The sequence below is a fragment of the Phyllostomus discolor genome, chromosome 1, assembly GCF_004126475.2.
Source record: "Phyllostomus discolor isolate MPI-MPIP mPhyDis1 chromosome 1, mPhyDis1.pri.v3, whole genome shotgun sequence".
Lineage (NCBI taxonomy): Eukaryota > Metazoa > Chordata > Mammalia > Chiroptera > Phyllostomidae > Phyllostomus > Phyllostomus discolor.
In genome coordinates, this window is record NC_040903.2 from 176,375,293 (window position 1) to 176,387,709 (window position 12,417).

At 46.1% G+C, this 12,417-nt stretch overlaps 1 protein-coding gene across 1 annotated transcript in view; it reads left to right on the forward strand.

Moving 5' to 3' along the window:
- The window catches only part of IQCH (IQ motif containing H), a 192,313-nt gene that overhangs the window by 126,860 nt on the left and 53,036 nt on the right, over nucleotides 1-12,417 (forward strand). The window contains exon 15 of the mRNA XM_036017373.1: nucleotides 8,528-8,648. Within this exon, the coding sequence (XP_035873266.1) occupies nucleotides 8,528-8,648 (121 nt within the window). The remainder of the gene's footprint in view (nucleotides 1-8,527; nucleotides 8,649-12,417) is intronic.

The window sequence follows — 12,417 nt, forward strand, 5'->3', positions numbered from 1 at the left end:
GCAGTCTTAAACTTTAAGTAGGTGTGGGAAGTAGTTTACGACCTACTGGAGACATTTTCATTTTTTCTTCATCCTCTCAGCATATTTTTGCACCCTAAAGAGGGACGATTTCTAATGATCTCAATGGAAAGGAATAAGTGGAAATTCCACTACCCACTGCAGAACAGGAGGAGCCTGGGCCTGGGAAGGATCCCAGCACTCGCCGGCTTCCGGCGTCCACCCTGAATTCCACAGTCCATGGGCTGGCCCGCCCACTTGAGTGGAGCTTTACAATGTTGAAGCTCCAAGTAATAGAAAAACCCAACTCAACTCAAAATAGCTTTACAAATAAAGAGTGTATGATCTCAGCTAAGATGTGAAGTTTGGCTTCAGACAAAGCTTAATCCAGTGGCTCAGTATCGCCAAGGATCCAGTTCCTTTCCATCGCTCCTCCGAACTTCACATAATGTCTGCTCCCCCAGAAGGCTGGCCGTCCTCAGGGTTGACAGATGTCCTCCTGGAGCTTGTCCTTGGTCCAGACAATGGGGAGAGAGAACATCCCACCTGGCAGCATTCTCAGAAGAACATAAAGCTTCTTTCTTAGAAGGCCCCAGCAAACGCTTCTGAACACCTGACTGGCCTACTTGGGTCACATGCCCGTGCTGAACCAAAGACTATGGCCAAGGGAAGGCTTTGCTAACCAGGGGCCCACCCTCAGAGCTGAGGGTAGAATCACTTTCAATCAACTAGCATAGCTAAGAATGGGACACTCGCAGTTCCTGAAAGGACATTTGGAACGTCATTACCCCAAGAGAGGGACAGAGACGCTGGTTGGCCAACGACGGATGTCCGTTCTACCATTTTTCATAAATATGACAGCACAGACTTAGCATCACATGTGGATGAACTAATCTGACCCAGAGTGATCATTTGTGCCCATCGATGGCAATTACAGATCCCACTGCACTGTGACATCCTGGTAGCAACTGGATTTGAATCCCAGTTTCACTGCTTCATGTCTGTGTGACGTGGCATGGGGAAGATAGTGACCAGTTCAGAGAGTGGCTTTGGGATGATAAATGTCAACCCCCCACTACAGGCCTGCCGCTTGGTAAGCTTTCAATAAGCGAGAGCTGTTATTTTACCTAAAAAATGACTATAATGGTTAAAAATGGCCCACGCACAGCAAACTCACCATTGATTTTGGAATCCCTCCATTCTCCATCTTTGTACAACCAGCCAACTGAAATCCCATCCCACTCTTTGAGCCCTGAGAGGGCAGCAGAAGTGGTGGGGGCACCCGCCTGGGTCAGAGGCAGCCGGGGAGCTCCCATGCTCTCAGTGTCCAGCATGTGAGTGTCAGAGGCCCAGCCCCCCTTCCGTCACCTGGGGCATCTGCTTGATACTCCACAGGGCCCTTCCAACCCTGACAGTCTTGCTTAGTGCTCCAGGCCACTGTCTTGGCCATTCGGCCTGTGCCACCCTCCCCTCCCTCATTCAGGAACCCCAGAAACCCCTGTGAAGCAGAGCCATCCAGGCAGGCCCTTTGGTTTCTCTTTTGAACACCGCCAAGCACTGTCTGGTGTGGGAGACTGGAGGTGATTAGCCAAGGCATTGTTTTACTTAGCTCACCACTGCAGAGCCAGCCAAAAAGCTTCTAAGATAAAATGAGTTTTTCTGGGACTGATATTTAGAGCATTCTAATTTGTATTCCTTCTTCCTCCTCTCCCATCCTCCCCAACACACACACAGAGGAGTTACTTGAGAAAGTTAACTCTCTGGAGTTTGAAGTAGCTCTAGCCAGTATTAAATTGGATATGCTAGCAGCTTCCCCTGAGAGGTCCTGAATTTCCTACAGTCAAATATCTGTTCCTTCAAATTTACACTTTCTTGATAGAAAAAGAGAGAGAGCTGAGAGGAAAGGTCCATGCTTCCTGGAACCCTCCAAGGTCATGACCGTTGTCACACTCTGAGGGATAAATGTGGGTGCCGGCCAAAGGGTAAGCAGGCTGTGCAGGGGTGCAGATGGGGTTCAAGTTCCTCCCGGATGGGGATGGCTCTAGAGTCATCAGCTCCACAAAGGCCGGCAGCTACCGTGATTGACAGAGCCAGTGCCATTGGGATAGAGGGAAAATCTGGAATTCTGATTTTTTTCCCCCAAAAAGTAAAGGGTATTTTTCTAATGTGTGTTTATTGTCCACAAGTTGTATACTTCCCACAGCTCCAGAGTCATTCGGTCTCAATGACCTGCTGCATGTGGGCAGCTGGCTCCCTCAAACACGGACCAGTGGTCCACCACCCCGATGTGGCTCCACGAAAAGCAATTTCCCAACTACTGACTCCCAGGTTCGTGAGATGGAGCACACGCGCCTGGTCACTGGCCTGTAACAGACCACACACATACACACACACTTTAGGAGGGTGAAAAAGCAGAAAAGAAAGCAAACTAACAATGGTTCCCCCAAGTCCGTTGTTTTCTGTTTTCATCACATGCTAAACATCACCCAGTAACAGAACCTGACAACTCAGCAGGGATCTGACACAAGCCTCTCCGTTCTGTTCCTGGAGCCTCCACTTCCCCTCTGCAAAGTAGGGACAACACTGTGCCGTCTGGCCTCAGAGGGCGCCTGGGAGGACTGAATGAGATCATGAAAGTGACCCTGCTGTGATGAGAGAAAGTATTTTACAAATACTGTCTGATGGTTCACAAGAATGTGGGTGTTTGTCCAGAACGGCTGTGTCTTTGTGTGTGCATACATGTCTGTGTGTGTATCTGCATGTACTTAAGTTTATTCTAAACAGAACGAACCTGAATAGCTATAGATCTTCCCTTACCAGCATCCACCCTTAAAGTTGTAGTAAAGTCTGTGCTGTGCAGAATGATGATCACTAGGGAACAGAAACTGTCCCGCAAACCACAAATTCACATCCGACATCAGTAGACCCTTTGTGACCGCTGAGTCCTTACCCCTCAGGAGGAGGTGTCCTCAGTTGGTCACACCACTGCTGTGACGGAGTCCTCTGCCCCTGGACTTGAGCTCTGGCCTCACCTGCCTGTTCACCAGCAACATTGCATCCCCAGCAGATGTTGTGCTGTCTCAGGGATGGGGTGTGGGGCATGAGGTAACTTGAAACGCTTACACAGAATGTCATTTTGCTGCCCTTTCTTGAATATATGAGTTGCAAGTTCTGTTGTATTTTTTTTGTTTTTGTAGAGATAAAAAGATAATTTTCTTCACTGGTATTAAGGCCACTCTTAGTAGAATCCTTGTATTTCCTGTCAGGTGTTGTTAAAATAAAGAAATAAGTCACACAGTTAATATCCCCCCATTATTTGTCTATTTTCCTCTTAGAGAAGTAATCATGGCCCGAGCTGCTTCTGTGTGTCCCAGGGTCCCCTACTGAATGTCACCCTGCCCATGCCTTCAGCATTGCACTTCTCATGATGGGACATAAGTCATCCTCTGACTCCCACAGCAGCCTTCCCTCTAGGAAATGCACCCCTTGCCGTGGCTTTGCACACAGCAGACACTAGCTGGACTTGTAAGCAGAGGTGGTAGGGGCACCTGGCACAGTGTCCAGATGCCTTCCATGTGCTACGGCCTTGCAGGTTAATTATTGGGCCTCACATAGCATGTTGCATCTGAGGTGACACTTCATAAATGTCACCTCATTTATCTTCCCCATGCCCCTCAGGGGCAGGGAATCCCGTAATATCTACCCAGTAAGAATTACTGGTTCTAAAGTGATTATCATCTAGGTGGCTCCTGGGCAGCAAGGAAGGAGCCTGTTTCACATTTTCTCATATTCTGTAACTTCAGCTGCTCAGAGCTGGGTCCCTGGGTGACCACCACTGTGATTCATCCCACAGACATTTAGGGCTCCCTGTGCCGAGCAGTGGGCAGAACTGGCCTCAAGGCCACTGACCAGACTTCCAGCCAAGATGGAGACATATGTAGAAACACTTGGCCCCTTTGCACAACCATAAGGAGGTTCACAGCTAACCTCAAAACAAAGTACAACCAGAACTGCCAGAAAATTGAGGCATATGGAAATCTGACAACCAAGGATTTAAAGAAGAAATATTCATCCAGTTGGGCAGGAGGGGCGGAGATGGGGAGCCACAGTGGAGAGGATGTGGTGTGGTGGTGGCGAGGCAGTGCAGCACGGCCAGTGGAATGGGCTGTTCGACATTCACATGTGGCAGATAAAAACCAGGAGGGACACCTGGGGAGTGAGCCATCCCAGCCCCAGGCCAGACTGGGCAGCCCAGGGTTCCAGTGCCAGGAAAATAAAGCCTCATAACTTCTGGCTGTAAAAACCAGCAGAGGTTGGGGCAGCAAAAGAAACTGCCAGTCACTCCAGGGAGTTCATTTAAAGGACTGACATGGTCCTAGAACCTATGCAAACTTACCCACTCTGGGATTCAGCACCAGGGCAGCAGCTACAAGGGCACCAGTTGCATATGGGAAGTGGGGGAAATAATGGAAATGGAGTGAGAGATGAGAAAGTGGCATTGTTCCCTCTTGACCCCTCCCCCACATATAGCACCACAAAGGAGCAGAGCTGGTTGCCCCACCCTGGTGAATGCCTAAGGCTCCACCCCTTACAATATAACAGGTGCACCAAGATGCAGTCAAAGCAGCTCTAGCTAATACACAGAAACAAATACAGGGAGGCTGCCAAATGGAGGAGACAAAGAAATATGGCCCAAATGAAAGAACAGATCAAATCTCCAGGAAAAGAACTAACAAAATGAAGATAGCCAACCTATCAAATACAGAGTTCAAAACACTGGTGATCAAGATGCTCAAAGAACTCACTGAGTACAGCAAACACATAAGGGAGGAAATGAAGGCTACACTAAGTGAAATAAAGAAAAATCCACAGGGAACCAACAGTGAAGGGAAGGAAGCTGGGATTCCAATCAACGATTTGGAACATAAGGAAGAAATAAACAGTCAACTGATACAGAACGAATAAACAATAATTCAAAAAAACACAGAGAGAATAAAAAGATTCTGGGACATTGCCAAATGTGTCAACATCTGAATCATAGGGATGCCAGAGGAGAAGAGGAAGAGCAAGAAACTGAAAACTTATTTGAAAAAATAATAAAAGAAAACTTCCCTAATTTGGTGAAGAAAATAGACATACAAGTCTAGGAAGCACAGAGAGTCCCAAACAAATGGGACCCAAAGTGGACCACACCAAGACACATCATAATTAAAATGCCAAAGTTTAAAGATAAAGAGAGAGTCTTAAAAGCAGCAAGAGAAAAGGAGACAGTTACCTACAAAGGAGTTCCCATAAGACTATCAGCTGATTTCTCAAAAGAAACTCTGCAGGTAAGAAGGGATTGGCAAGAAGTATTCAGGGTGATGAAAAGCAAGGACCTACAACCTAGATTACTGTATCCAGCAAAGCTATCATTTAGAATGGAAGGGCAGATAAAGTGCTTCCCAGACAAGGTAAAGCTAAAGGAGTTCATCATCACCAAGCCCTTATTATATAAAATGTTAAAGGGAATTCTTTAAGAAAAAGAAGATCAAACCTCTGAACAGTAAAATGACAACAAGCTTACAACTATCAACAACTGAATCTAAAAAAAAAACAAAAACAAACTAAGCAAACAACTAGAACAGAAACAGAATCACAGAAATGGAGATCACATAGAGGGTTATCAGTGGGCAGCAGCAGGGGGAGAATGGGGGAAAAGGTACAGGAATTAAGGAGCATAATTGTTAGGTACAAAATAGACAGGGAGATGTTAAGAATATTACAGGAAATGGAGAAGCCAAAGAACTTATACTATGACTCATGGACATGAACTTAAAGAGGAAATTGCTATAGGGAAGAGAGTACCAGGCAGTGGGGGCAAAGGGAAAGGAAACTGGGACAACTGTAATAGCATAATCAATAAAAAGCCACTGACTGCACCACTGAGGAGCTAGAGGTCACAGAGAAAGGATGCCCAACTGGGGTGGCAGAGAAGGCTTCCTGGAGGAGGGGTGACCGGAACTAACTCACTAAGGATCAGAAGAGGTGAGGCAAGGGAGGAAGAGGAGGAAGGAAGGCAGAAAGTGAGATGGAGCCAGGGCAGCTGGGATGAGGCCCGGACCTGGAGAGGACACAAGTGAGACATTAGGAATCAGAGCCCAGACCACAGAGACACTTCCAGCTGTGTCTTGCTGAGGAATCTGGACTTGCTCCTTAAGAGGATGGAGACCCAGTTTCACCATTTAGGTGACAAGGGTTTCACCTCCCCCTTCGCTGCACCCTCTCCACCTCCAGCTCCCAAAATACATAAACACTTTTTCCTCTACTTCAGTAACTTAAAACGCCTGACATCCTATGATTTTTCCCCAATTTTTTATTGTGCTAAAATATACATAAATTTTACCATCTTACCCACTTTTAAACATGCAGCTGGGTGGTATTAAATATGTTCATAATGTTGTGCAGCCATCACTACCATCATCCCCATAACTCTTACCATCTCATAAAACAAAACTCTGTACCCAGTAAATGCTACCTCCCCACTACCCTCTTCCCCCGACCCAACAACCACCATTCACCGTCTATATCTCTGGTTTTGATACTCCAAGTACCTGTAATTTCTGATATGTGGGTGAGTGAATGAATAAATGAATGAATGAATTGCTCCTCTTTGATGTCTTGATGTGAATGATCACATAACAGAGCACTGGGTAGAGGGTCACCATTCAGAAGGAGGGCAGAAGGCAGAACAAAAGGGAAATCTCCACTGCCTGGGGGAGGGCCTGGCCTGCGTGGCCTCCTTCCTCGTGGCTCAGTTTTCCCAAACAGGGTGGGAATCCACAGCTGTGCTTCCTGGTCCCAGCTTTGGGCCACTACATGAGTCACAGACAATTGGTCTCTTTAAAGGAGTAGAATGGTTTTAATGGAAACGAGTGTAGAACAACAAGAAAGATGAGTTTAGAGGACAGTACTCAAAGAAGGAACCAAGAGGGAGGTTGTTGGGACTGCAAGTCTTGTGTGCTTATTTATGATTCAGATGCAGGGCTTTGGGGAAATGATGGGATGTACTGTAAGAGCAGGGGGCAAATGTGTGTACATTTGTGCAAAATACAAAAGGGGAAAGACCCTGTGCTGTGACAGCAATTCCCCTGTCCGCCTCCCAGGGCAGAGGCTGGCAGCCTGAGCCAGCTCCCCCAGCCCCTCTTCGCAGACCTCCCGCACCATGCAGGGAGCCATCCTGAATGAGTGTGGTCCAGGGCTCTCTCCCTTTTGTCTGACATCTTGTTTTCTATGTCAAGCATTTACTAAGCTAAATAATAAGACTCCTCCGCTGGGATTTTCTGGATGTTTCAGAAATTATTTAGATTACTTGGACCTGCCTAGAGTGTGTATGTGTGTGTGTGTGTGTGTGTGTACCCAGTGTCAGAGGGCACTAGACCCAGAATGAGCCAGGTGTTCCAAGCAGCTGGGAAGAGGGTAAGGACAACCACCTTAAGTTTGGGGAGCTTATAAATAACTGGGCTTATAGATTATATCAAAGACCCCTTATAGCCCCATTCTCCAAAGCTGATTCTTTTCTGATTCCCCAACTTACTGAGCATTCACCTATAGATCTGGAAGTTCCCAGCAGTCCAAAGCAAGCCTGAGTGCTTCTCGCCCATGTCCGTATTTTAGGTATGAATTCTGCCCGTCAAATGGTTTTGTATGTACGGTGCTGGCCTCCTTCTAGCAGAGATAAAATCTGAAGAGATGGCTTCCATTTGAAAATTTTTAGATAGTCTAAAGGTTATTCCAAAAGAAAATTGTCCTGGCAAACTGAGGACTTTTCCATCTAAAAGCCAAGCTTCTAATTCATCAGAGGGTTTCCTACTGTTTTCATTCTGACAGAAGGCTCTATGGTTTGAGGTTGTTTGATGGTGATATGGGGCCAGTCTCACATCTAGTTAAATGGAGCCAGCATCCCCCATCACCTCACTCTTCCAACCTGCCCCCACCTAAAACCCCGCCATCTATAGTGTCAGCCCAAAGCTTTGATTGCACGGTTACACAGATGCCCCCCAACAAGGGAGTAAGGGCACAGCTTAAGGAGATGGAGGTACGCAAGAGAGACCCTCCCCACTCTAATTTCTCCCAGGTCATTCCTGGTAAGGTCATAGAGTAAAACACATTCATGCCTAAGGGATCTGATGTTACATAAAGGGAAACTGAGGCCCAGAGTGGGGAGGCACATCGCCCAAGGACACTCAGCTGGTGGGGCCGCCGTGGGGCTGAAACGGGAATCCCCTGACTCGCAGGCAGAAGGCTGCCTGTCAGGGGCGACAGGCCCGGCAAGCAGCAACACTGAGGGGCCAGATCGCTTCAGAATATGAAAACTGAAGTGGCTGCAAAAAGAGAGAAACTTTTCAAAATGGCTTTATGACTCTGGGTAAACAGTAACCACTTTTTTTTTTTTTTTTGCCTGTTGGAGGCCTGGTTTTTAATCACTCCACAAGCAGTTTTCATTTCTGTAGTAAAATTGCTTGTGGTTCTATTTAATTTGTTTCTGCAGGAGCCAGCTTTGGTGAAGATCTCCGAGGAGCTGGCGGGCATTTTAGCACAGCACGCTCAGCCAGTCAATGAGAAACGCTTCCCGACGTGGAGGAAATTCCTCCACACATTTCTCAGTCAAGGTAAATAAGACTGTAAAGTTCTATCGAGCGTCAGTTTCCACAACCTTGAATTCTAGTTTCGGGTCAACCTGGGGACAATTTAAACACCCTGCCTCCCTTGTGTTGGTTTAGAAAAGTGCTCCTGCAGCAGACTCTCTTTTTATTTTAAACTTTGCCTAAATATTTATCTTGCACTCAGCCTCTTAAGTAAATAGGAGCTGAGCACACCAAGCGTGACGTGCACAGCCCACGATTGCAGCCCTTTTCTTGCACTCCACACTTCCCCGGAGAAGTGGGTTTTGCAGTCAGGTGACTGGGATCTGGATCTCATCCAGGACCACGAGCAACGTGCTTAAACCCTCCGAGGCCCAATTTCTTCATTCACCTACTTCACAGTGCTGATGTGATGGGAGGATTCAGTGAAACAGATGTGAAGGTTTCTACCACAGAGCCGACCCCGAATAGGTCTTTAATAAATGTTAGTTCCCTCTTCTGTTTCCTAGGAGAGTAGAAACTGTCTCACCTCCAGCTCTGAAGGTAGAATTTCTAAATAAGGATCCTCTACAGCTCTGGAATAAAGGCATCCTCCATTCCTTTCACCCTCCTTCTCCTGACTCATCCTCATTGTCTAAGGACATCAGGAGGTCCGTGAACGAGGGAATGAATGGAGTGAATGACGTGTCTCCCCCATGGCAGAGGTCCCTGTGCGAGTATTACACCCAGGGACCACACGCAACATCACTTACTCTCTAGCAAGTTACAGTGTGAGGCAAATATGCTGTATGTTACCCACATGAGTGACAAGAGCAGGTTAGTATTACAGGCTATAGAAGATACCTTGCCATGGTAGCCACTGCTATCAGGTGATAATATTATATTAATGTCAATATGTAATAATATTATAATCCTATGGGAACGACGGCAACAGCACAATGAAGCTAATAGCAGTGATGATAACATAATAAGCATCAACAGTGCTTACTGTGTGCCAGGCACTATTCTAAGTATATGTGTATTAATTCATGTGATCCCCTAAGAGTCCTATCAGGAGAGTACCATTACCACCCTCGTCTTACAGAGGGGAAAGGGCAGTACGAGCAATCAGCGACCTTGCCCCAGATCACTCTCCTGGTGTGTAGCAGAGCCCGTGTCACACAGAGCTATGCCTGTGTTACTCCGGGGGATGTGGTCAGAGCCAGTGAACATCAAGGAATACACCTCAGCTCAGTGTAGACAGAGCATCGGACAGGACAGATCAGCTGGTGGCTGCAGTACCCTGGCTGGGCAGGGTGGGGTGGGAGGGTTCAGCAAACCCTGTGAACGAATCATTTATCAAGGGCCTGGATGGCCAGCCATGTAACAAGAATGTTGAAAAGGAGCCTTCACAAGCGGGGGAGGTAACGCTGTGTGATCTCCAATGTTCTCTCAATTCTGAATTTCCATGATTCTACGAATTTCCATGTGCACCCACTGACAGAGAAGTAAAACGAAAAGAGTCAACCCCAAGCACAACTGGAAGAAAATAAGTTACTGACAACAACAAAGTGGCCGGGAATGAGGGTTTTCTTTTAAGTTAGGAGGGGACGACTGTGAAGATCTCCAGGTCCATCTAGGACAGGATGTTGAGAGGTTTCCAGATCTTCCAAAGTCAGCCTACAAACCTTCCTCTAATCAATCTACACATTTTCTCGTGAGCTTTGTAGGTTAGAAAGGTTTTTCCCAGCCACTGCCTCGTCTCCCCTGGTCTGTGTAAACACAGCTTAGGCTTTGCCTCCACCCCCTGTTCATCTCTGTTCTTTCCTTTTCTTCCTTCTTCCCTTCCTCCCTTCCAGCCGTGTTGTAAACACGGTGCCCGTTAATGGAGGCAGAACTAGCTTTATTAAAGAGTCAGTTTTATAGATGAAGAAACAGACTCAAAGCTAAGAAGTAACTGAAGCAAAATCACACAACAAAATCTGGTAAATGGGAACACAGTTAGATCCTACAATTTTAACACATCTCAAAAATCTGGTTGAGTATTTTCACGTATTTTCAAACCTCTGCCCAGCTCTGAGCCCCACTCGTACACCAGGCCTACACGGAAGTTCACTGACTCGGCGAGGCCGTCTCCCCAGGTCCTCTGTCCCTGCTGGGGCCACTGTCATCCTGCATCTCCCACCATGCATTTCTGCTCTCTCAGGTGTGCCTGTGGCCACAAAATGGGCTACAAATTTGATTTCTGCATTGCCATAGGGTTATATCAAAGGCAATACATTTTTATAAAAAAAGGAGTTAACTGCTTTGAAAGGAAAGAAATTAGCAAGGAAAAGACTGTGGTCACAATGCTGAGAGGACAATGCAAATGAGCTGCTTGAAAGTAAAAATCTAAAGTGATCTTATAAGTATGAAGGACAGTGAGTTTTCACTGAAGCACTGTCTTTCAAAATACAGATGATAGCTAACGTCACAAAATTATCAAAATCAAAGAGACTCAATAGGGGTTTTTTTGTGTATTTTATTGTTGTTTTCTTTACCTTGCAAACTTCCCAACAACTGATATTTAGGCACAGTGCACACTAGTCGGCCTCATTTGAAGAAAAGCGTATCTCAAACCAACCAAGCAGATAAATCAGCTTTCCTTCTAAAACTCAGCTTTCTTTAGGGCCAGTCCCAACTACATTTATAGAAATTAGTGGAAGTGCCTTTCACTTTATACAAAGTGCCTTTGTATAAAATAACAGATGGCTGCCTTTAAGAGCCGCTAAAATCTCAGGATTTAACCATATATGCTGTTCAAAGCCCATGGGCAGAGGTCACCTCTCGGCATTTTTGTGAAATAACAGACCAAGTTTATCTTAATGCTGCCAGGCTCCTGAGCCCATCGTGTCTACGGGACACTTAGACATGGTGGGAAACTTAGCTGTTTTTACTTTTAAATTGCATCACCTAATTCTTTACAAGTAATATTTAATTTTCTCTATAAAAGAGATAATATATACAATAAGATTTATGTTAGGCCTGAAAACAGAAAACCAGGATCATGTGATATTTGTAAATACCACTGAACTAGTCAATAGAATTATCGAGGGCTGATCTTGCTGCTGTGACTAGCATCCAGTTTGCCTGTGTGATTTTTGTTATTCAAAGCAAAAGCTCTCACTATCAGCAAGGAGGAAGCACACCTGTTTCCCAAGAACTGGCAGCAGTGCTCTGGCTGGTGTGGCTCAGCTGGTTGGAGCCTTGTCCCATAAACCAAAAAGTCAGAGGTTCAACTCCCAGTTGGGACACATCTCTGGGTTGCAGGTTTGGTCCCCAGTTGGGATGCATATGGAAGGCAACCTATTGGTGTTTCTCTCACATCAGTGTCTCTCTCTCTCTCTCTCTCTCTCTCTCTCTCTCTCCTCCTCTCTCTCTGGGGGAAAATCCAAACAAACAAACAAAACCTCTTCTCTCCATGTTAAAAAAAAAAGAATGGCAGCCTCCCCTAGCTCTGTATTTCAAAAAATGATTTATAACTGGCTTTCTATAGGAGTCCTTCCGCTTGACATAGTGGTCAGTGTTCTTATGCCTAATGAAAGCCCTGAACTGTCAAACTTCACAAGGCAGTGAAGGTGAACAGAAAGGACACTGGTCATCAGGCATGAACCGTGGACTCTGGGCAGCTCATTCCCCCGAAGGGATTTTCCTTAGGCCTCAGGTTCATCATTTATATAATGAGTGAGCATAGACATGATGATTTTTATGGGTTTTCCCTCATTATGATGAGAACTAAAACTACCATCCATTGAGTCCTGCTGTATGCCAAGTACTG